Source organism: Mustela lutreola, chromosome 5, assembly GCF_030435805.1.
Source record: "Mustela lutreola isolate mMusLut2 chromosome 5, mMusLut2.pri, whole genome shotgun sequence".
NCBI lineage: Eukaryota > Metazoa > Chordata > Mammalia > Carnivora > Mustelidae > Mustela > Mustela lutreola.
Window position 1 is genome coordinate 30,387,057 of NC_081294.1, and position 25,634 is coordinate 30,412,690.

Below are 25,634 nucleotides of genomic sequence, written 5' to 3' on the forward strand. Positions count from 1 at the left end.
CCCTCCTCCTATTGTCTTCTTAAGGCAGAGAAGTGTGTTTCTGAACTCCTGTTACATAAAAAGTGGGACAATGGAAGATGACCAGAGAAAGTCGAGGTTTGGGGAAGACTAGCAGCTGTTGGGTTCCTCCCACTTGACTGGCACACATCTCTCTCCCAGTGTCTGTGGGCTCATGGGTGTGCCAGTCCGGCCACCGGGGAGCTGGTGTTTGTTGTAGAACCAGGGTCAGCGAGGCGGCGCACCTCAGAGCCCCATCCCCCCACCCCCTGGTGGCTGTGTCCGGAGCTCGAACCCCGGGCCTTTGATCTGCTATAGGAGTGCTGGTCCGGCTCTCACCCCGATGCCTGCCTCTTTTCCAGGTCTTCTACTCTGAGGTGGGCGCGGATAAATCCCTACAGGAGCGGTCGCATCGTGTGCTGCTCCAGGACCCCGTGGCCCCGGTGAGTAAAGACAGCGAGGCCTCCCCCTCCAAGAGCACCTGTGGTTGGCGTTGCAGCGATAGTCAGAAGGATTTCTGATCGTGTGTGTGTCATATGTAATAATCATGTGTACATAGTCCTCTGGAATTTACACACATTTTCACGCACATGCTCTCATCACATGCCTCGGCCTGCGTGTCCAGAAAGGCAGGCGCGTGCAGAAAGGGTTCTGGGGAAGCACATCCATCCTGGACTCAACCCGCCCCCCCCAAACAGCCACCTTACAGCTGTTTTTTCGTTCATGAAGTTCGATGCCGACTTTTTAAAAATCCCCGTAAAGCTTTATAAATAAATATGACCCATCTGTATCCTCCCAAGTGCCTGGAGACACAATGCAGAAGAAAATGATGTAATTTGAAATGTATATTCAAACGGTCCAAGTTGTTTATTTTTCTTGTCAAGCTCCGGTGCCCGGTCCTTCCACTCACCAGCGACTGCCTCTCCATCTATTTCTTTTCCTCTTTCCTGTCAAGGTCTCCGTGGGTGAATTTTCCTGCCTTAGGCATGTTCTGTTTTCTTTCCTCCACTCTCCTCCCCCCGCTGCCCCGTTCTACTACAATTCTCCAAGAGGCTAGAGCCTTTGGAATTGCTCTGCAAGCATCCAGCCCCGGCGGCCAGAGTGCGGCGGCGGTGGGGGTGTTGGCGACTGCGGAGTCCGCGCCCACTGTAGGCGCAGAAGCCCTACGTGGAAGCTGTTGCTCCCTGGACTCCTTCTACCTGCCAGGCGCGATTCCTCCTGCTTTCCATTCGCTTTCGCATTTAATCTTCACAACTATCCTAGGACTTCATTTTACTGACGAGGATGCCGAGACTCACTCTCAGGTGAAATCACTCTCCCCACATCACACGTTAGTGAGGAACAACGTCCACTGGAACCCAGCGCAGGCTGACTTCTGGGCCTTGCTCTGGCTTTTTGTTTTTTTTTTTTTTTTAATTAAATTTTAAGTTTTTACAAAAGCTCTTCAGGAAGAAGAGGTACACATTTGCAGCTTGTGTGTACTTTCTTGCAGGATACACTTTTAGTCTCAGACTTTGGTCCCAGCTGCCCTCATTTGCCCCAGAAGCCCTCAGCCCCAACCTCTATGGTTTACTTTATCCTCAAAGGGGAGACCGGCTTAGCCCACTGAGGAATCCTTGAGTTGAGGTTGTGTCTCATCTCAGCACTTTCAACAAGCACCTGGACCCTGCCAAGGAGCCAACAGTATCTCCAGCTATCAGCCTGCAACATGGTCCAGGCATCGAGGGCACAGTGACGGTGACAGGTGTCTTAGAGTCTGGGCAGTACCTCTGGAATTGAGATCCTGTCTACGGCCATACCACCCTGAACGCGCCCGATCTCGGCTGATCTCGGAAGCTAAGCAGGGTCGGGCCTGGTTAGTACTTGGATGGAATTGAGATCCTGCCCCGAACACTGGCATCTCTGGGGAGGACCCAGCAGTGCAAAGGTGAAGCATGGGGCCAGGGGAGAAATAGGCACCCTGAGCCTCCAGACATCCTTCCTGCACTTACAGATTGGGTAACTTTGGCCAGAGACCCCTCACCTGGCTAAGCCTTACCTTTCTCCCATGGAAGGGGTATAATAATTACACTTGTTGTGAGTTCCAAATAAAATGGTATATTTAAAAGCCTTTGGTTTTAAAATGTAAAGAAGCCAGATAGATGTTAGTGATCATTCCTGAGGATCACTGCCTTTATGTTAAATACATTCTGTCTGTTAATTACATCCAGGCATTAGAGTATGCTAGCAAATTATGCCTTGCCCATTTCAACACACTTTCACGGTTGCTGCTATACGCCCAGTATAGGATAACACAGAGTCCCGATTCTCAGGCAGATTTCAGTCTTATTGGGAAAATCCCATTCTCGTTGATAAGCAGTTGGAAAGCAACGTGAGACCTGATGTCATTATCATGCCGCTTAGTAGACCGAAGTTTCGAAGAGGGAGAGATTAGTATATGAACAAGTGGTCCAACTAGGGGCTGAGCACTGAAGCAGGAGCAGTTTTTAGAAAGGCACAGGAGAGGGAGGAGCACTGAAATCAAAAGGAATGGTGTGAACCAAGAGGACAGCCTGCATGTGTGTGTGTTCATGCCCATGTGCTTGTGCGTTCTGGTGGGGAGTGGGGGGAGGTGCAGAATGCCCAGAATGGAGAGAGGAAATCATGCGAGGACATAAAGACAGTGAGTCAGGAAGAGGGGAAGTGTCTGGTTTAACAGTGAGCTCTGGATTCAGGACTTGCATTCAGTGTGCTGTATTACAACAAGCTAACCCTACCGGACCTCAGTTCTCTCGTAGACAGAACAGGGATCCAAATAGTATCTATATCATGGGAGCATATCTGGGGTTTCCAAACTGTGCCAGCTGCTCCAGGCTGTGCAGCAAACTCACGGGGGTGCTGCGGAATGTTGCAGCTTCTCAAGGGAAAGAGGGACATCTGTGTGAAGGACCACTACCAAGTTGTTTGGGTAAAACTACAGCATAAATGGAACACTTGGGCATTTCTTTGGTATCATAGGTGCTATAAAAATATTCCTGAGACAGCAAAGGTGCGGTCAGCAGAGAAAGTTTGGGAACCCTCTGACCTGTATGATCACTAAACAGGGTCCCGGCCGTGATGCCCTCAGTACTGCAGCTAGCATGGAACAAGCACTGAGCGAGGGGGCAACAGAGCTCAGACGGAAGCTGTGTGTTCGCTGCCTGTGTCTCTCTGTGGAAGGGGGGGCTGCTCTGCTGGTTTATTTGCAACCTGGAAGTTTCCCTTTACCTTTCATGTTGTTCTGTTTTTGTTTCTCCTCTGCAGGGACAGTCTGATCACCGGGTGATTTTTGTAAGTATGCTTCAGAAAAGTTAAATCCTTGTCCCAACCCAGGATTCAGGGGGTTCTCTTTTCATCAAAATGTTGATTTTCCCACATCTCGCTCTTACTGATTGAGGCCTGAGGGAAAGTGCTTAGTTCCAGTGTGAGCAGGGACAGCCGAGCATACCAGGTGAATTTTTAATCATTTAGAAAGAAGGCGCTTTTATTCTCCTCTGTGCTGCTTCATCTCACACAGCAGAGTGAGGTTACGGGGAACATTTTTAAAGGTTGAAGTAATTTAAGCTCCGTTCCATAACTGGGTGAAAAAGACTGAAAAGGAGAGAAGATATTTAAATGACTGAACACCACTGCAGGGTGGTTCCCCTCCCCCCACCCTTCCTTCTCCTTTCCTCACTTTCCCTAAGGATTCCAGACCTTCCCAAGAAGCCAGGTCACCTCAAATCACTTGACTTGCTGGATTGACTGCCAAACAGGTCGGCTTATATCCTTCAATGATTTGCCAAATGGAGGCCTTTGACTGGGTTAGCGTTTGACACTTTTTTCTTAGAACAACCTGCAGGTTTCAACCTGGAAAAAATAAGTAGTAAAACAAAGCAGGGCGATTTGGTCATTTTTTAGAGTTGGAAATAGAAGCAAGTGTTGAGACTGGTAGGCTCCACACTTTCTAATCATTCATATCATTGTTAAAAATTATTTGAACACTCACGTGTATTTATAAATTATACATATGCTACTTTACTAGTATACTATGTACATTAGAATGTTCCACAGAACCTTAAAGGAGGAGATAAGACAGAAATAGAAAGTTCTTTTCTTCTAGCATCTCAGAATATTGTCTTGCTCACCCACAGGGAAGCACCATCATCCTGCTTTGGAGTCCACTGGTCTGGTGATCCAGAATCATGATTGCACTTGGGTCTTATCCAAGGTTAGAGAGAGAAAACAGAGGCAGGAATCATGAGACTAGTTATGGTGTCCCAGCTCTGTCATCACAGCAGAGGTCATCTTGGACAAAGTTACTGAACCCCTTTGAATCTCTCTTTGACTGTAAAATGACCTAGTAATGGTTCCCAGCTGGGGGTTCCTTTGTTCCCTCTGGGGCATGTGGACATAAGCATGGACATTTTCATGGACAAGCCTCAGGGAGGCTGTTTTCCCTGCAGTACACAGGACAGACCCATACAAGGAAGATTTGTATAGCCCCAAAGTCAGTACTGCCCTTCCTGTGAAACTCTGGAAGATACTTTCTAGCTTCCTGGGACCACTCAGGCAACAGAATCCCCCCAACTCCTACCACCACTCTGGCCCACATAGCCTTCCTCAGGGCCACTGAAAGAAAGATGTTTAGAAGATAGCACTTTTCTCTTTCTTTGGTGCCTTCCATGTAATGATGCTAGATATTCACAACCAAGGCCCAGTCTCAACTTGTAGAGTCAACTGTGAAGTTGAATCCAAGGTTATTAGCTACCAACAAGGTCATTTTAGAGCAATCGTAGAATTTTGGTGTTGAAACTTTGGTCCAGAGGAGCAGAGTGGCATCTCTAAGATCACAAAGCTATTGGGCAGCAGAATCTGGGTCTTCTGGCTCCTGGTCCAGTGCTCTCCCACTTTGTGCTTTCTCTCAGCTCTGTTCTCTAGATGCCCTTACAGTATAGTAGCTCCCTGGCTGGGCTAGCAAACAGGATGACCTCTAGCTTCATTTCTGGAAACAAATAACCTGGGTTTTCAGCAGTAGGAGAAAAATATAGCGTGAAAGTGAATAAAGGTGGAATCTGAAATCGGGGTCAGAGATTTAAATCCAGAGTCCTTCAGCATGGTTTTATCATTGCAAAGAGATATTCAGTTAAGAGTAGTCCCATCTTTAGGGGCTCCGTGTACATAGCTCTCCAGATTGTTTTTGTACATTGGGTCACATAATGATTAGGATAAAAGTCAAAAAGTCCAAAATGCCAAGATAATAGTGATTCTAACAAAATGTGCATTCATGTTTCCTTCAGGATATATCCTGTTTGGTTATAACCAATTTTGGTGGCTTCTGTCTGTCAGAGACCTCGAATCTTATTGCTCTGCCATCTTGTTGCTCTGCCAACCCTTCTAGCCCTCCTTCCCATGGCCCACATTGGCTCACTGGCACATCCACATTCTAGCCAATAGATGAGGAAAAGAGGAAAGGGAATGCAGTCCTTCCTATGAAGGGATAACTCAGAAATTGCCCTCAGCATTTTAACTCAAATTCTGTTAGACAGACTTTAGCCACATGGCCACAGCTGGATGCAAGGGATGCTGGGAAATGTAGTCTTTGAGTGGCGACGGCCCAACAAATATACAGGGGTTCTATGATAAGAAAGGAGAGAATAGATATGAGAAGACAATCAGTCATCCCTGTCACAGACTTTGAATGGGGGGAATGAGACTGGTACAGTAGATGTGGAGAAGTTAGTTGGACCTCTGAAAAACAAGGTGCTAGCCTGAAAATTTGATATGCTGTGTGTGAGAGTTGGGCAGTTGGAAGCATATTAGGTTATGATGTGTCTTATGAGGGAAACCAGACCCATTATTGTCATTACTTCTGTTGTTGAGCTTTCATCTTGGATTCAGTGAACTAACTAGCCTTGCTTTTCTCTTCTTTAGATATAAATTCTCTGATCCCATGACAACCACTGGGGGTATTGGGAAGACAGATGGGGCAGGTTTTGACGTTTTGCATTTTAAGAGGGAGTAGACAAACACAAAGTAACGTTATTTTGTAGCGAAGTATCCAGCTTTGCCTCCTCATTCCCCCCAAAAAGGTGTAGGAAGGGGTCCATGGAGACTGCTGAATTCACTCTGGACTCTACTCCAAGAAAGCGGTTTCTCTCACTGCTTCTCACTACATTGCATAAAATAAAATCCAAGAGAGATAAACATTTTGATTTGTTCTCAAACTTCCACCAGGCAACAAAACACTTAGTTTTTTAATGTTTTAATGTTTTTTTAAAGCATATACAGTATCTTATGTAGTTTGATGCAAGTAATTATAAAACACTTAAAGATGGAAATAGAAAGATTTGTGGAATTGTATGGTATTTTAATAAAGAACCCAATGGTTATCCCTAGTCACAATACAGTGAGAGATTCCATTTGGGAGGATTGATGTCAGAGGAAGAAATGATGGTTAAGTCATTGAGTCCAGCTCCTCTTTCCATGACCCCAGCTCCCCAGTGCCCTTGTTCCATACTCCCTTATGCCACCTACGTAGCTGGTCAAAACAGGAAAAGGCTGGGAATAGTTGGCTCTGGGAGGGTCACTTTCTAGCTGTCTACCTATTAGAATATACCTGGGCTATAGGTAGAGCTAATCTTTCATATCTAATAAAGGGTTTGCTTTTTGACCTACATAAGCAACATCAACATGTATGTTGATATGTAAGTTTATGTATTACATAAACTTATGGAAGTTTATAAACTTACATAAATAAAATTCTTAATAAATACATAAACTTATATAAATAAAATAATTTATTTTAATTAACAAATTAATAAATTCATAAACTTACATAATAAAATAAAATTCTTAAAATAATAATCTGATCTTCAGTGTTTATGATAAGTATTTATTATTGATTTAAATTTTAATTTTTTTGTACATGTATTTTTGAGTTAGAATTTGGGCCTTGGAGTTAAGCAAAGCAGGGTTCAAATCTCCATTTTGCCACTTAATAAATTTATGTTCTTGAGCAAATCATTAACTTTTCAGGGATTCTCTTTTCTCCTCTGTAAATGAAAGAAAGAGTGTATCTACTTCACTGAACTAAAGAAAGAATTAAATCAGGCTACATGTTCCTGGAACAGAGAAAACACACAATGCATGGTAATAATAGCCATATTTGCTATTGGCTCAGAGCTAATATCTATAACAATCTATAACCATGCTGCTCCTCCCATATGTCATTCTAGTATAAGGACTTCCAGGGGGAAAAGATCCTAAAGCAAAAGTCTGCGAGGACATTGGTTTGAAAGTGTATCTTTGCTCTCATGGAAGAGCCTGGGCATGGCTGGCTGACGAGAGAGAAGTGAGAGGCTTTTTATCCACCTGCTACCTCTAGTCTCTTAATATCTCACTTGACATGGAACCGGGGGACAGATAGGGGAACTGAGATGCACAGATGCAAGGAGTTAGGACCGGAAGGGGGCTTGGGGTGAGGTCCATATGTTCAGCCACGCCCCCTTGTGCAGCTGCACAGAAGATGGAGCAGAGCAGAAAGGAGAGGCGGAGGGACTGGGGGCAGACAGCCTCAGGGAGCCTGTAGAAATGGCCGAGATCCAGAGGAAGTGGAGGAAGGGAGCAGGTCTGAGAGGCATGTGGAGGTGGTTGGAGAGAGGTGGGTAAGAGAAAGTCAGCCTGTCTCTGGATTTGCCAACCCCAGGGCCTGGGACAGTGGTACAATGCTGTTAATCAAGATGGAGGGGTCAGTCATAGAAGCTGGTTCTCGATGAGGTAATCTGCTTATATTGGGCACCTTGATTGGATTTCTTTCTTTCACTCATTCACTTTCTTGCCTCCATTTATTCATTCGTTCATCAAAAAAGCATTGCTTAAGCATTCGCTACCCGTCTCTACTAAGCTTTAGGTTGCCAGAGGAATAAGAACTTCCTCCAGCCCTCAAGTGGGTGGGGAGAAGGTGACAAATAAACAGACACTTACAACCTAAGGTGAGTGGTGCTAAGATGGAGATATACCAAGGATACCAGGGAAGCGTAGAGGAGGGACACCTAACCAGACTGGAGGCTGGGGGTCAGAGAAATGAGGTAATGTCTCAGCTGAACTGAGTCATGAAGGATGAGCAGGGGTGAGCCAGGCAAGAGTGGGGAGAAGGGCATTTCATGTAGAATGAGCAGCAGGTTCAAAGGCCCAGAGGCAAGGAATTGAATGGCATAAATTTGAGCCCTGCCAAGTCCTTATGTATGACTGGAATGTAGAATGCAAGGAAAGGAGGTGACATGAGATGGTGCTGGAAGGATAAACAGGGGGACACAACTATGCCATTCTAAGGGGATTATAAAATGGGAAGTGACATGCTCAGATTTGAGGTGTGGGAAGATAACTCTAGCAGGTAAGGTCTACACTGGTGGTGTAGGCAGTGTAAATGAACCGAGAATCGGAACCCACTGTCATAATTTGGGGACTTGGACTTAAGTGTCTATGAAGAGGAGATGACCTAAACAGACTCAAGTGACGTGAGCAAGTCTCAGTGACAGTATTGGTAACTGGCTGAATGGTGGTTAGAGAAGAGGTGAACACAGAGAGGAGAGTGTCAAGAATTTTTTTTTTTGGGTTATGAGAGAGTGAAGGCAACATGGGAAGCAATTCCTTGCTCTGTTTTCAGTAGTGGGAGGAGAAAAGATGAGGTGAAATTTGGCTATGTTGAACCTTAGCGGCTTGGTAGCTGTTGGGTAGAGATAGTCTAGAGGCGGTTGCAAACCCATGTCTGGACAGCAAGAGGGCGGCCAGAGCTGAGAGGCAGATTTGGGAGGTGTCAAGTGAAAGTAGTCTGGAAGCTGCGGAAGTAGTAGATGAGCTTACCCAGGCAAGATGCCAGAGTGAGAGGGTGAGATGGCAAGGGATGACTCCCTGGGAAAAACCAGTACCTGTGGGGCAAGCAGAGAAAGGGGAGTGGGTGGAGGATATTGAGAAGGAGCAATGAGACAAGTAGAAGGAGACCAAGGAGGTGCATCGTCATGGCTTCCAAGGGAACCAAGAAATTTAAGAAGCAAGGCTAGGCAACAGTACTGAAAGGTACAAAAAGTCAAGTACAGAGAATCATCCCCATTGGATTTACTACAAAGTTGTGTGGTGACCTTGTGGGACAAGAATATCTCAGTAGTTTCCTAGTGCAGAGAGGCCGGGGAGGGGTGAATCAGAAGTGGAGGCCGCTCCTTTAAGAAAGTTGCTCCTGTGGAGAGGAGGTGGGCGCAGGTGTGCTGGAGAATACTTGACTCTTCTTGAGGTGGGAGAGACTTGAGCACAGTGAGTAATCCCAGAAGGACCCGGTAGGGAAGGGAGGGGATGGAGTCACAGGAGAAGGCAGGCAACAGATGGAATGCAGAGCGCAGGAGGCGAGCCGAGCCCCGCATCCGGGGCTCATGTACCTGGCTGCCCATTTGTCTCAGCTGAGAGCTTTACACTGATCCCCAGGGGCCCTGCCTTCCACGGATTCTGATTTAAGTGGTCTGGAGTGGAGTCCAGGCATTGGTGTTTTTTTTTTTTTAGTGATTCTTATGTGCACTCAGGGTTAAGGACTCCCATAGTAAGTATTCGATAAGTCTTTGTTGAATCCTTCTAAAAAGTTTCGTTGATCAGCAGGCACATTCTCCTTAGCAGCAATGACTGATCATCTCCAGAGGTGGCTCTGAAGAAGTCCAAGGCAGGGTCCTTGCTCTCAAGGAGCTAACAGCCCCAGAGGAAAAATAGGAGTACATGATTTGTAATATTTAAAAGTACTGATCAGTGATACAGCCTTTGGTAGGGTAAGCTCAGGCCTGGGTGATCAGATGTCATGGGGAAGGTTGAGGCCTCAGAGGAGTGGTGGAAGGTAAGTTAGCAGGGAAGAGGAGGGGCCTCACACGGGACAGTAGTCATGACAACCCATTTCTTGAGGACATTCCTCATCCCAGCTGCTTTACACACATTATCCCAAATATGACAGCTATGCAAGACAGTTCTATATCATCTCCATTTTACAGAGGAAGAAACTGAGGCTCAGGGGATTTAATTTCAAGGCCACAGCTAGCAATAAGTGGCAGAATCAGGATTCAAGCTAAAGACTCATTGATTCCAAAGCCCGTGTCCTTTCCACTGTAGTGTGCTGGGACCAGTGGGGCCCAGACTCCCACTTCCTAGTTAGCACTGTAGCCCCTGGGACATGTTGCTTTCACCAAAGCCTGAAGTGGAGCATGCTTTCAGAAAGCCTCCAGCTGGGGCCTTCTGGTCAGGGACATGGTACAGGTGAAGTTCATATACATCCTTCATCAATGTGGGGTTCCTGGACCTGCAGCAGCACTTGGAAACTTCTTAGAAATGCAGATTCTCGGGTCCCTTCCCAGATGTACTGAATCAGCAACCCTGGAGTAGGAGGAGGGTAGGCCCAGCAATTTAAGAAGCCCTCCTGGTGATTGTGATGCATGCAGCTAAAAATTTGAGAACCGAAGTTTGAGACCCTTCTTTACTGGTACAAATCAAGACCTCAGTTTGCTGTTGTGGTTAGTCTCTGAACATCTGTAATGTGCAAATGGAGAGAAAAAACTGGTGGAATCCAACCCTGGAAAGGATGATTCCCTGAATTGTAGCAGCTCAGTACTCTGATCAAGGAACTCAAATGTTAAAAGCAAGATCTGATAAGACGACTGAGTCTCTCTGTTCTAGAACCATGTGTAGATGCCAGTAAAGGGTAACTCTCTGGAAATATGTGATGGTGTTTTCCTCTTTGCAACTTGGCCAGTCCTAGAGAAAGCAAAGAAATCTGTGGTATGCAGTTTCAGAGGGGCCTTGAGGTACAATCCTTCTGGAAATTGTCTGGTTCACTTGAAAAGAACTTCTGGTCATTGATGCATTTCCTGTTTGGTTGTTGACAGGAGGAAGTGATCGGAGATTTGAAACCAGGCACTGAATATCGAGTGAGCATAGCAGCTTATAGCCAGACTGGCAAAGGGCGGCTTAGCTCTCCTCAGCATGTTACCACTTTGCCCCAAGGTAAAATGGGTTCAATTCATTAAGTGTAGAAAAGCAATGGATGCCATTCACTCATCCCTTCATTCAGTGTATACCAATGATGACCTTCTGTGTGCCAGGCACTGTGCGAGGCTCTGGTGATGAACCAAAACAGGCACAGCCTTTGTCCTCTCAAAACTTAGTGGGGTGGGTCAAGACATTACCTAGTTAAGGTGTAGTCATGGATGGTGGCAAATGCTATTTAGTGCTGTAAGAACATGTAAAGGGAGATCCCATGCAGGAGTGAGGTGAGAATTCCCTGGGAAAATGACTGACCAGTAAGGGGGAATCAGGAAGGGGAGGAAGGAGAGTGGGAGAGGAGATTTTATAGGCAAAGGGAACCCAACAATGGTGCATTAAAGTGGCACTTTGCTGGGCACCGGGGGACAAAGGTGGCTCCATCATCACAGTTCACAAGCTCATTGTGGAGGGAGAAGCAGATGGTAGGTGAGCAACTCCAGGCCATCTGAGCGGGCTCTGGAGCACTCAGGAGGGAGCCCTCCTCCTGACCTCAATACATAGGCTGAGGGAAGATTTTAGAAAGATCCATATTTTTGGCCCAAAGTTTGAAAACTACATAGGATTCCTCTAGGAGAGACAGTAAGAAAAAATGTTTCCGGCATAAGCAATAGTGTGAGTAAAGGCTAGGAGATGTGAAACTCTGGATATGAAAATAGTAATAGCAGTTTCCTTGGGGCAATAAGATTGTGGGTGACTCTTACATCTTTACACATGATGGTGGGAGGGCATGTCCCAAACATCCTACCACTGGTATGCGTTCTGATGGCTGGGGCAACATACGCACACACACATGCGTGTGCACTCACATATGCACACACACACACACACACACACACACACACACACACTCACACACGCACAAAATTGAACTTGAGTGACAGTAATGTTATGCATTTCATTTTCCTTGCAAGTGTCCATTCCAACATGCAAACAGAGATGGAAGGTTACTAGGAGGTGGAAGTTTAGTTGAGGATTTTAAAGGGTATGCACTATTGTGTGTCCCAGAGCTGATGGCGTGGTCTTAATTTAGTTAGATTTCAGCCAGGGCATTGAGGGAAGGAGGGAAGCCCTGTTTCATTTCAAATGTTACATGGTATATTTTTCTGTGTTTGTTTGGCTTGGATTTGGAGGTTGTTTTGAATAGAGATGTTTCTGTTTTTGTTTTTTTAATTTTTAATTTTTTTATTAACATATAATGTATTATTAGCCCTAGGGGTACAGGTCTGTGTGAATTGCCAGGTTTACACACTTCACAGCATTCACCATAACATATACTTTCCCCAATGACCATACTGAATAGAGATGTTTAAACTGTAGGAAGCACATGTGCTTTTTATATATTAAACATCTTCAGCAGTAAGACCACCACAAAGTCAACTCTTAAGTGTTTGCTGTCCCACCTAGATTCCTGCCTGCCTCCGACAGCACCCCAGCAGCCACACGTCATTGTGGTCTCAGATTCTGAGGTGGCCCTGTCTTGGAAACCTGGAAAGAGTGAAGGAAGCTCCCCTATTCAGTACTATTCTGTGGAATTCATCAGGTAAGTTTGTGTGTCACACTCAAAAACAGTATGTATTGACCTCAAGTGTTCCAAACATGACAGAATACTATGTGGAGAGTTGTCTCCACTGCATGTGTATTTAAGAGAAGCCAAAGGCTTAAAGACCTATATTTATACTCTCTTCCCAGGCCAGCGCCTATCCCCACACCTCTTCAGACCCAGGTCATCTGGTAAACCCAGTGCTCACCCTACGTCTTCCTCTTCTCCCCTCTACCATCAGGACTATTCTAGGCTCTGAAAACTCCCTAGGCATCATTGCCAACACACCTGCCCACATTTCAAGCTTGAAACTTGCCTCCCTGGCTTTGGAACGTTATACCTGAAGTTTAAATATTTGGTGGTGATTTTTCTTGAGGAAGGGGAAAAACAAACAAATAGAAGTCATTGTTTCCTCCACATCCTTAATGCCATGAGGCAGGTGTCTTGGTTTGGTTTCCGCTTTTTTCTTTTATCTACCTCTCAAGTTCTTGTTACTTAGCTTATCAGAAGGTAGAAGAATAATGAGGAATTCTTCCAAAATCTTACAGATAGAAAAATATGGATTCTCAATGCTGCTATGTAATTGTAAACAAAAATAAACAAACAAAAAGAAGGCACACATGTGCCTTCCCCTCCCCACCCCCCCCCCCCCATTCACACACATACATGCACACACCAAACAAAAGGAGTTCCTAATCTAAGGCCCTTCCTCTGAGCTCTAGCTGAGTTAGAGAGTGAACCGAAGCAGCTGGCGGATGCACACGGGTCTGGGGAATTAGTGTTCCCTCCAGTAAAGGTGGTGGTGTTTGTCGAAGGCCTGCTGCTTCGTGGATCCATAAAGAGACTAGTTCAGCACCTCATTCCCGAAGCTATCTGAAGCTGGGACAAAATGATTCTGCCAAGATTTTGATTAGCCCTGCTTTGTGTCTTGACTTCCTAGCCTTCTCATCTGTAGTGGAAAACAGATCCTTGTTTCTTCAGAGAAGTGCTGCTCTGAGTCCCTTTAATGCCTGAGGACAGAGCTCATTTCAGGCAGGACTTGTTGACTAACAGGTGGCAGAAGCCTAGAAGATGAGGCAGGAATGTGGTGACTGCTGGGACTCTCAAGTCCAGTGGAAAACCTAGGTTCAGGGAGGATCTGATATGTGCCAAAGCAGCCGTTTGTCTCCATCCATCTCTGTGCTATGCTTTCTCCTTTATTGGCTGCCTTTTCAAGTAGGCTTTTCTGGTGTGGTGGCAAGATGGCTGCCAGACACCAAAGACTTGCCATCCTCTAGCGTAACTCCCCCCTGGAAAAGAGTGGCCATTTCTCAGTGGGCCCATTGGAGTCTCAGTGTCCACTCTAACTGGCCAGTCTTGGGTTCCTTCTCTCTGAGCCAACCACTGTGGCTAGGGAAGAGGCTACACTAATTGATCAGACATTTGCTCATATTCTGAGCTCTGGAACTAGGGCCTGGTGGGTTATTTACACCAAAGTACATGGATTGAGAGAGTTCAGAAGGGTTGTTTCCTCCAAGGAAAATTGTGGTGCTCTTAATGTAAAAGGGGCAAAGCAGATGCTGGGAAAATGAGATGGGGAAAAGGACGCCCACTGGAGAGCTCCAGACCAATGCTCATTATCGAGGATTATCTACTAGCCCTCCACTGAACAAATTTGGTAAGCAAAGCCTGAGTGTGCCTGGGGTAGAAAAGATTCTAATCCTGTTTCTGGTAGTAGTTAAACATGAAGCACTGAGAGTCCTAAAACTTCAGCTTGCTCATTCTTAAAACTCTAAGGGGAACTTAACATTTCTTTCTTTCTTTTTTTTTTTTTTTTTAAAGATTTTATTTATTTATTTGACAGACAGAGATCACAAGTAGGCAGAGAGGCAGGCAGAGAGAGAGAGAGAGAGGAGGAAGCAGGCTCCCCGCAGAGCAGAGAGCTCGATGCGGGGCTCAATCCCAGGACCCTGGAACCATGATCTGAGCCAAAGGCAGAGGCTTTAACCCACTGTACCACCCAGGCGCCCCAGAACTTAACATTTCTAATGCAGTTGTCTAGCACCAGAAAAGCAAAATGTAATACTTTGAAATTTGGGGAAATGCAAAATTTTTCATGGTAGCCCAGCAGGGCATCTATGTAGCCCCCAGAAAATATGATGGTTATCATTTATTTTTAATGTTGTGCTAAAGCATGTATTTTGAAAACTGGTTTTAAGTCTGACATACTGGCAAAAGGTAGAAATTGCAGTTTCTTAACCCGTGTACCCTACTGAATGTGGACAATGAAAGGGATTCATTGAATTTAGAACCAGAAGAACTGGAAGAAAGCTCTTTCATCATCACTTGCCAGCCCGGAAGCCAGGTGTGAGTCACATCCTGTCCTGAAATCTCAGCGCCTCTCAGAGTTTGGGGTCCTCCCACAGGCTGGCCAGATACAGGGGTTTGAGAGCACATTGGTTATTTTATTTGGAAGCAAGAATGAGAAGGTGGGGAGAGGGAGACAGGGAAGGAGGATGTATAACTGTGTCCCTGAAGTCACTTCTGCAGGCAACAGGGTCTTCCATGGGGGTTGATTTCACTGAACTCTTCCTGAAGTATGCAGAATTGCTCTCAGACTTGCCTGTCCAAGGGAGAGGTCCACACTGCAGCTGCTGCTGAAACCAGAAGTGGGACAAAGGGAGGTGATGTGGGCCCCCCAAACATTGACCTCCAGTCCTTATCTGCAGTATACGGGTCATAATTTTCCAGCCTTACAGTGTGTGGTCAGGAGGATTGGCTGCAATCCCATAGGAGAAAGAGCTTTGTAGATGTTAACACCTATGAGAGTGTACAGTATATAGGGGTGTTATGTAACTACGTTTAATAATTCTCCTTCTTTACCAAGAAAAATGCACTTTAGCATTCAGAGCAGAATTTTTGACTCTGGTCAAATGATTTTACCTCAGAACCTCCATGTCCTCCTCTGTAATAGCAAGCTGCTGTAACCCTCATTGCAGTATTGTTGGCTACAGTCTTTACAAAGTGTTTCTACATCATAGACATTTAATGGCTATTCATTTTCTTCCCTCCACACCATGATTTCCCTTTTACAAAGAAAGAAATTGAGGCTCAAGTGCTTAAATTGCTTTGCCAAGGTAAAAATGACGGGTTGGGGACAGAAACACAATCAGAAATATCCTGACTTCTAGTGAAGTGCTCTTTTTGTGAAACCCTACATGTCCCTTTCATGTCTGTGATTCGCCTTCTGAGACAGTGGGCGCATAGGCCCAGCCCTCCGAGATCCCTGCTGGGAAGGAACCGTGAGGCCTCATCTTGGGCTGCTGTTTGCTGTTGTTCCAGAATGAAAGCTTTCACAGCTTGTTGTGGTATTTAATGTTTGGCCACAGAATAAATCCCCATATTCATTTGTAACATCTCAGAGCCTATCCCATTCCAGTGAGTGCTCACAGATATCTTTAGAGAGAGCTTTGTGAGCTCTAAATCAGACACTACAATTAGTATGAAAAGCTTTTGGGGGTCTTTAGTCATTATTCTATTTTCCCCAGAAAGGTTTGCTTCATGTTAACATTCAGTTCCTTTTGCCCAGATAACTCCCATATGCACAAACATCTGGGACCAGCTTTTGTGTGAGCTGAAAGTTTCTTATTGTAGCCAAGAGGCAGGCCTTTGGGAACCGAGACTCAGAAACTGTTGAAATCAGGCTCCTGAGTTATCTTCAGATTTCAGTTCCCCTGTAAGTCCTGTCTCTGGAAGATGTGCTTCTCCTGCCTCTCTCTGCCTTGGTAGGCACTTATACATCGGTTGTTCTTCTTATTCAGTGAGGATGACAGTTTCAAAGGCATTGTTAAGAAATTGTCAAAAAACTTTTAAAGAGGCATTTAACTGGCTGGTAAAAGATTAACCACAGCAATTATACTGGGCCAGAGTATGGGGGTTCTGACTGCATGTTTGCTGGTTTTGGTGATATTTCAAGTGGGCATTATGTATTTATGGTGCTCTCTTGAGTCATAGGCTTAAGACCAAGCAAATTTCTTATTTCTCATCCAACTTCTGCCTCCTTAAAATGGAGGACATTTGTAGGGTGACTCCCTGAAGCAGTGCTCTCAGTGACTTGGTCTCTGGCTCAGGGAGGATGAAGCTTTAGATGAACGTAATCTTCTGATCTCCCCCCGAAGTTGGCCCGAGGGTTATTTTTTCACTTTCTTGCTAAGAGTAGATTTTTAAAATATTTAATCAGTGTAGAAAAGATTTGAAGAGGCAGATCCTAGTAAGCCTATATGCTGTAAGATATTTTGCAGTGTTTTTAAAACTTTTATCTGCTTTTTTAAAACAAAAAAGTCTTGTATTTGAGGTGGTGGAGAATTTTCTTTTTCTAAAGTGATACTGAAAATTTCTTTGGGGGCAGCAATACTTACTGTTTATAAGAACTAAGCATAAATATAGCTACCTATGATTTGAAATATTTTGGCTATAAATATCTGAGAAACTTTTCTCCTTCTGCCTAAGAATTTCCCCAGGGTAAGTGCCTTTCTCATAAGCAAAAAATATATATTATGGTGGCAATGAAAAGGAAAGGCCTGGAAAAATATTCTTTATCTCTGATGTTCCAGTTGGGGTGCCACGCCCCACGTATGCTATGTCAGGTGGGTTAAAGTTTTCATTTAACTTAAGTATAGTTTTTCCCATATGTGTGACATGATGGGTTAAAATTATTCGAGCTTTGCATTGACAGTTGCTGGAAAGGGTAGATAAAGCTTTCAGTGGCTGTTATGTTTTCTTAAGTTTTTATTCAAATTCCAACACTAACATGAGTGTACTGTTCATTTCAGGTGTATAATATAGTGATGCGGCACTTCCATACATCACTCCATGCCCATCACAAGTGCCCTCCTTTATTCCTGTCACCCTCTTGACTCAGCCCCCCACCAACCTCCCCTTTGGCAGCTATCAGTTTTCTACAGTTAAGAATCTGTTTCTTGGTCTGCCCCCCTCCTTTCTCCCCCTTCCCTCATTTGTTTTGTTTCTTAAATTCCACATATGAGTGATAGTGGCTCTTTTTAATAAAAAAGTCATCACTGGCTTATTTGGAGTCCATGTGAAAGTTCAAAATATTCTATGTATGTGTTAAGGACATTGGTCAAGAAGTGTTGATCTCAATCTCAGCCCAAGATAGTTATACTAATAAAGGAGAAAAAGCAGTGTGTTTCCTCTTTTCTCTTTCACACCTTTCTACTTAAGTAATTCCCTGGTCTGTTGCAGATGCCTTCCATAATAAGACTTGCAAAATTCATCTTCACACAGGGCTGCTTCTAAGCTGATCACAGTGCCTACAGATTGGTTTTCCTTGAGAATCTTAAGGTCATACACACTTGGATGGATTTTAAAAATTATTTCACAAATTGATATTTTTGTCAAAGTCATCTGTCTTTCCATCCCATCAAAAACTCTTCCTTAATCTGCAAGTAACAAATGAATTTAATTAGTTTGCTCACAGGAAGTTACCTTGTAAAGGCTGTTTCTAAAATGAAGATGAAATCTGGGATTCAGAATAGAAGCTGAATGGATTATGGATTTTCCTTGAGTAGTTTTAAGGAATGATGTGATTTGACTCATGGTCAAGGTCACAGATTCTGAAGGTTAAAGTTTCTCATTTAGAATTGAGACTTTAGAGAACAAACTCATAGTTACCAGAGGGGAGGTGGGTGGGTTGGGGGATGGGTGAAACAGGTGATGGGGATTAAGGCATGCACCTGTTGTGATGAGCACTGGTTCTTGTATGGACATGTTGAATCACTATATTGTACACCTGAAACTAATATAACACGGTATGGTAACTATATTGGAATTAAAAACTTAATAAAGAAAGAATTGAGACTTAGTATCCAATTCTTGGTTTCCTCTTTCAAGTTAGAATTTGTTCAGATTTGGGATTAGAAGACACAGCTTGGAGCTGGCCTCTAAACTTGGGCACAAATTGCTCAATTCCATTTCTTAGCTTCCTTACGTATAAAATCAGTCTGGACCATCTGCCCTCTAAACCCCAGTGACTCTGGCTGCTGTTCTCATGACAAAGGTGAGTACTGCATCAGCTCTAGAGCGAGATCCCTGGTCCAAACCCCCCACCCCTCCGACCACTTTCAAGCTGTGTCAGCTTAAGTGGATTATTTAACTTCTCTTTGCCTCTGACATAAGAATAGGGGTAATAGTTCATTTGCCTCATGGAGTTGTGAGATGAAATGCATTGATGCTCACGAAATGTATAAAACAGTTCCAGGCACACAAAAGTGCTCTGTCAGTGTGAACCATTGTTATTATGGCTTTGGAGATATGTATCTTCTGCTTTTGTATAGAGCCCTGTTCTTTCCTGGTTAGAAGTCTTTATGTTTGCCATTCTCTGCCAGGATAGTTCTTCTGCCCCTTTACCTGACTAACTCTTCTTCATTCTTCAGGAACCCTGCTGAAGTACTACCTCCTCCAGGAAGCCTTCCTTGAAACCCTGCCCCCTCCCTAGACAAGATTAGGTACACCCGTAACATTTCCATGCGACACTCAGCACACGTGTAGTTAATTACTTGCCCAAGGTTGTCCTCCTCAGCAGGACGTGAGGACAACATCTTGACTTGCTCTCCTTTGTAGAACCTAGCACCTAGGCTGGGGTGAACACACCACACATCGCATAGGTGCTGGTGAACATTTGGACACAGCAGCATCATGGGATTGCATTTAGAGAATACCCAAACTAGCTGGAATGTTGCACAAGTTCCTCAAGCTCTCTGAGCCCTACTTTCGGCCACTGTAAAGCATGGATAATGACAGTGGCTACCGGGGGTGGCTTGGGAGGATGAAAAGCTTTCTGTGCAGCACTTAGAGAGGTAGCTTATGGAAGATTTTTTTTTTAATGTTGGTTCTTTTCTTTGCCCTAGGCCACATGGAAATGGAAATGTATTGACACAAAAACTGGAGGCAGGGGGATCATTGAATCCTTTACCACTAATCTCAGAGGCCGCAACACACCTTACTAACTACAGTAGTGTAAGTCAGGCAAAACTCAACATGGATCTGACCGTACATCTCTCTCCTCTCCCCCCCATCCCAAGTTATTTATTGCTTTTGTTTTCTTATCATTAAAGGAGTATCAGTAGATGGCAATGCTTCAAATAATACAAACTGCAAAACTAACTTGGAAATTCCCCTTGTTATATTATTTCATATTGAATTATAACTTGTGTTTTGGAGCTCTTCATAATATGTAAGTAAATTGCCAACTTTTTTCATAGCATTTTACTAGAATTTATAGCAATAATTGGGCAAACAGCTACAATATTTAACAGTGATGTAGCCATGTGTTGGTTTTCCTACCCCCAAAAGCACAGAGCTTAAAATATTTAAAGAATTGTTCTTATACAATTAATTAATTTGGTGAATAATGGGGAAAAAAAGGAGAAATCTTCCTTTCCTTTCAAGAAGTGTTGAGGAAGTTGCACCCTTTAAGTATAAGCCTTCTTTACCACCACCACCAGAATTAGAAATAAGCAAGAATGGGCTTGCTTGATGTCAGCTGAGATTTCATATTAACAAGTGGCCCTTCACAAAAAAATTCCTTTTTCTTATCTTTAGTTTCCAAATCCAAGATCTTAGCACCACCTTCCAGACTAAGGCCTGATCCCAGCCATTCTGGAAGCCAGCAAGTTCCTCCACATAGGCTCAAAGGGAAGGATGGTCCTGAATGTTTTTGCAGAGGTCTGACCTACAGTTTTACGATTCAATCCCTTAAGGATTCCATCCTTCCTACCATGAGTTACCCTGATGTAATCCCTGGTCAGATTGACGGAAGGTCACATAAACTGAGTTCTTGTGCAACTGCATTGGGAACCATTTGTAAACTGTCAATGAAAGTGTGCTCTCCAGTTGTCCTGCTTGGGACACATTGCGAGCTGAGTTTATCATCACCCCATTCTATCCATCTGTTTGTCGTTTGGTTGGGTTGAACCAATTCTTAAAGAAAGAAGGCTGAAGTTGAAGGTCAAATAATGCATCTTTTTTTTTTTTTTTTTTTAAATCTCTGACTACTTAGTGGTTTTGTACTTTTCTTGGCAATTCATTTTAGTACGGAGCAAATCCTGCATAAAACCAGTCTGCAAAATGGACAGAGAATCAGAGGCTCTTCCGTGTGTGAGGTTTTCTCTTCCCCTTTTGTGTTCGCCCTGGATAATGTGGGATCATGTCTCTTCTCTTCATCTGTAGTGTGTAGATTCCCAAGGGGCCCATGAAGAGAATTAAAGGGGTCCTTGGTCTTTGGTTGGACAAAAATTACATTCTTAGCTTATCAACTGAAACTTAATGTTCCCTTCCAATATGAATGTGGTCAACAAAGCACAGTTGTATTAGCAGTTCCTGTGGCTTTGTCACTGATGGAATCACAAGTATGTTCTTATCCCGTTACAACTGTTACACATATCTCAGGGTTCCAGTCATGCTTATCACTACTTTAAAATGATTGTACTTACTAAATGCATTGCTAGGTATTATTACTTAATATATTAGTAAAGATGTGTGTCTTATTATCATAATCATAATTTTTATTATTTAGATCTGTGTTTCAATATAATTGGTATCTTTTTTGATCCTAAGTATTTTGTTTGATGCAATTAAAAATATTATTCTGAGAAGGGTTTATAGGTCTTCCTCAGACGGTTGAAGTGGCACAAAGGTGAAGACTGTTGTCTCTGATCAGGGGTTGGCAACCTTTTTTTTTTTTTTTTTCAATTTGTTTATTTTCAGAAAAACAGTATTCATTATTTTTTCACCACACCCAGTGCTCCATGCAATCGGTGCCCTCTATAATACCCACAACCTGGTACAAACTTTTTTTCACAGGGTCAGCTAGTCAGTATTTTGTGCTTTCCCAGCTCTATGGTCTCTGTCTCAACTACTCAATTCTGCCACTGTAGCAAGAAGGCAGTTATAGACAATACCTAAACAAATGGTCATGATTGTGTCCCCAAAAAACTTTATTTGAAGCTTTCCACCCCCTGATTTAGGACATCGTGTTATTCTTTTTTTTTTTTTTTTTTTTACAATTTTTGGTAGGCTGAGCCTTTTTTTTTTATTATTTTTTATTTTTTATAAACATATATTTTTATCCCCAGGGGTACAGGTCTGTGAATCACCAGGTTTACACACTTCACAGCACTCACCAAAGCACATACCCTCCCCAGTGTCCATAATCCCACCCCTTTCTCCCAACCCCCCTCCCCCCAGCAATCCTCAGTTTGTTTTGTGAGATTAAGAGTCACTTATGGTTTGTCTCCCTCCCAATTCCATCTTGTTTCACTGATTCTTCTTCTACCCACGTAAGCCCCCATGTTGCATCACCACTTCCTCATATCAGGGAGATCATATGATAGTAGTCTTTCTCTGCTTGACTTATTTCGCTAAGCATGATACGCTCTAGTACCATCCATGTTGTCGCAAATGGCAAGATTTCATTTCTTTTGATGGCTACATAGTATTCCATTGTGTATATATACCACATCTTCTTGATCCATTCATCTGTTGATGGACATCTAGGTTCTTTCCATAGTTTGGCTATTGTGGACATTGCTGCTATAAACATTCGGGTGCACATGCCCCTTTGGATCACTACGTTTGTATCTTTAGGGTAAATACCCAGTAGTGCAATTGCTGGGTCATAGGGCAGTTCTATTTTCAACATTTTGAGGAACCTCCATGCTGTTTTCCAGAGTGGCTGCACCAGCTTGCATTCCCACCAACAGTGTAGGAGGGTTCCCCTTTCTCCGCATCCTCGCCAGCATCTGTCATTTCCTGACTTGTTGATTTTAGCCATTCTGACTGGTGTGAGATGTTATCTCATTGTGGTTTTGATTTGTATTTCCCTGATGCCGAGTGATATGGAGCACTTTTTCATGTGTCTGTTGGCCATCTGGATGTCTTCTTTGCAGAAATGTCTGTTCATGTCCTCTGCCCATTTCTTGATTGGATTATTTGTTCTTTGGGTGTTGAGTTTGCTAAGTTCTTTATAGATTCTGGACACTAGTCCTTTATCTGATATGTCGTTTGCAAATATCTTCTCCCATTCTGTCAGTTGTCTTTTGAATTTGTTGACTGTTTCCTTTGCTGTGCAAAAGCTTTTGATCTTGATGAAATCCCAATAGTTCATTTTTGCCCTTGCTTCCCTTGCCTTTGGCGTTGTTCCTAGGAAGATGTTGCTGCGGCTAAGGTCGAAGAGGTTGCTGCCCGTGTTCTCCTCAAGGATTTTGATGGATTCTTTTCGCACATTGAGGTCCTTCATCCATTTGGAGTCTATTTTTGTGTGTGGTGTAAGGAAATGGTCCAATTTCATTTTTCTGCATGTGGCTGTCCAATTTTCCCAGCACCATTTTTTGAAGAGGCTGTCTTTTTTCCATTGGACAGTCTTTCCTGCTTTGTCGAAGATTAGTTGACTGTAGAGTTGAGGGTCTATTTCTGGGCTCTCTATTCTGTTCCATTGATCTATGTGTCTGTTTTTGTGCCAGTACCATGGGACATCGTGTTATTCTTAAGGCCAAATTTTGAAGCTGTTTCAATTCATCTTACCCAACCATTATCAGATACCTGGTATGTGCCTGTGTTCATCCAGACATGCACATATTGAATATCTTCTTTGTGAAAAGCATGTACAAGAGATTTAGGGGTCAAACAGCTCAGTCTCTGCTTGGACAATCCAGTGGGGAAGGAAGAGGAGAGCGTAGTCTCAAGCGGTGAATGGTACAGGCAGGGGTAGAGACCAGGGGCCTAGAGGAATACCAGCGTGACATCTGATACAGTTTTGAAGGAGCCTGGGAAGGCTTCTTACAGAAGCTAAGAAGGACACTTTGGTGATAACCAGGAAAAAGGGAGAAATACACAGCATGAAAAGAGTCAAGACGCAAGAAGCTACTTGAGTGATGGCTTGGAGGCAAGAGGAAAATGCTCCTGGGATTGCTTAGAAAGTCTGAAGCTCTATGAGGCAAGAGATAAGGCTAGATGAGTAAAGGCATAATACCTTGCCACAAGCAAGAAAGGGTCAGACTATGAGCAAGAAAGGCATAATAACAGAGCTCACATTTGTCCTAAAGGAAATAGGGAGCTATGGAGAGTGGAGAGTGTTAAGCAGGAGAGAGACTGATAGTATTTGCATTTTTGAAAGATCGCCCAGACTTTCCCAGGAACACAGAGATGAGCAACACAGCATGCCTAAAGAGCTCACAGCCTAGTATGAAAGGAGATATATATATATATAGATATAGATATATAGATATAATCAGTGTAATATTAGAATCAGATTTAAGGCATGGGAAAGTCCTGAGCAGAGTAGTTCTGTTTCTGAGATGATGCTTAGAAGGAATAGCATGAAGGAAAATATTTAGGAAAGGAGCCTCCCAGTCATCTAAGGTTCTCCCAAAAACATTAAACCATGGGATATTAGGTTGGATGCTGAGGGAGGGAGACCACACATATCTCCGGCGTACTATAATTAGGCTTTTGGTCCACTCCCTCTCAGACCAGTCCAGTGGCCTCTATGTCAAGGCCATTCTGGATGTTCTGCTGAATCCCCTGGAGGACTGTTTTCTGCACCAACGAATTCCATTCTCAAAAGTATTTCCCTAGCACAATTTAACCATTCTTAGCCCAGTTTCCTAGTTAACATCTGATGCTTGAACTTCCTTCCTCAGCCCAGCTCCAGCTTTCTAGAGAAAGGGTTCTCAAACTGGGACTAGTTACTGATTAGGAGGTAGTAAGACCAGGTGAAGAGGCCTGAGGGAGAGTTTTTCAAAAGTGAAATAGAACAGAAGAGAGAATATCAGAGAGTATCACACATAGTAAAACGAGTGATTATTTTATGAGACGTATGTTTCAGTTGTGTGTGTGCACATATGCGTGCTATGTCCTGGGTCAGTGTCCCATGTGTGTCTTATGTGGTTCATTCAAAGACTGAAAGACAGTGCCAGAGAGCATGATGTATACAGAGCATGTTTGAAGTGAGACAGTCTTCATTTGCCACTTTGTATGACACAGTAAGCCATAGATTTCTCTCCGTGTCTGACAAAATGTGCTTTCTTTATTCTTAGAATTTTAGAGTTGAAAGCTCCAACTTAAGTATTCTAGGAAAAAAGAAAACAACTTTGATTCCAGTGTTTTTCAGATTACGGGTTCATCACACTTCAGTGGGTGGTGAGATCGACTTAGTGGGTTCTTACCAGCTGGGAAAAAAATAACAAAAAGAAAAGAAAAGAAGAGAAAGAAAACAGCAAAATGAATAGAGTAAGGTTAAATAGTTTTCCTTGAAATTTTTTTTAGTTTTGTACTCATATGTAAGTCCTATGCATACATACCTCTATTATGGGTATACTGGGTTACTATGCGTAAATGTATGTGGTACTATGAATCTGTTAGAGCTAGTGAACCAAGTCCAACCTGTCATCCTGTTCAGAAAGCCTCTGTTCCATCACTCATGGTCATCCAGTTTCACTTCAGTATAGCCACTGATGCAGAGATGGACCGTTTTAAGGCAGCTAGCTTCATTGTCAACCATTCCTAAGTGCCATCACAGAAGGGTTTCCCTTAATGTTGAGAGACGAGTGTTGCCATCAGCTTCCCTGTAAGGAACCACTGGACCCCCTAGTCTACTATAGACATCACAGAGGTGTCTTTGCCATCTCCGTTTGGCACACATTTAAAGACACGGTCCTATGCTCACTGTCTGGAGCCAAGAATACAACCCTTTGAGCTCTGTGTCAAATGGAGAGGAGTCCAGATCACCTCCTGGTGAGTGATCAACCTAAAAAACTACATCTCCCCAGGGTATGGGAGTGGGGCCATTCAACAGCATCTTGCCCAGAGAATTCATATTGAGTGTGTGGCCAATTTATAAAGTCCAGTTTTATGCTGCCTGCCTTCCCCATAGATTTTTGCCATACCTGGTTTTCTTTGTCTTTATATCTGTGCCGCTGGCTTAAAAAAACAAAACAACAGAGTAGAGAGCCCAGATATGGACCCTCAACTCTAT

At 43.6% G+C, this 25,634-nt stretch overlaps 1 protein-coding gene across 2 annotated transcripts in view; it reads left to right on the forward strand.

The window, feature by feature from the left end:
- The window catches only part of EGFLAM (EGF like, fibronectin type III and laminin G domains), a 185,575-nt gene that overhangs the window by 69,099 nt on the left and 90,842 nt on the right, over nt 1-25,634 (forward strand). For both annotated transcript variants that reach the window (XM_059173831.1, XM_059173830.1), the window contains exons 3-6: nt 360-440; nt 3,280-3,306; nt 10,908-11,025; nt 12,469-12,604. In XM_059173831.1, coding sequence (XP_059029814.1) covers nt 360-440; nt 3,280-3,306; nt 10,908-11,025; nt 12,469-12,604 — 362 coding nt within the window. The remainder of the gene's footprint in view (nt 1-359; nt 441-3,279; nt 3,307-10,907; nt 11,026-12,468; nt 12,605-25,634) is intronic.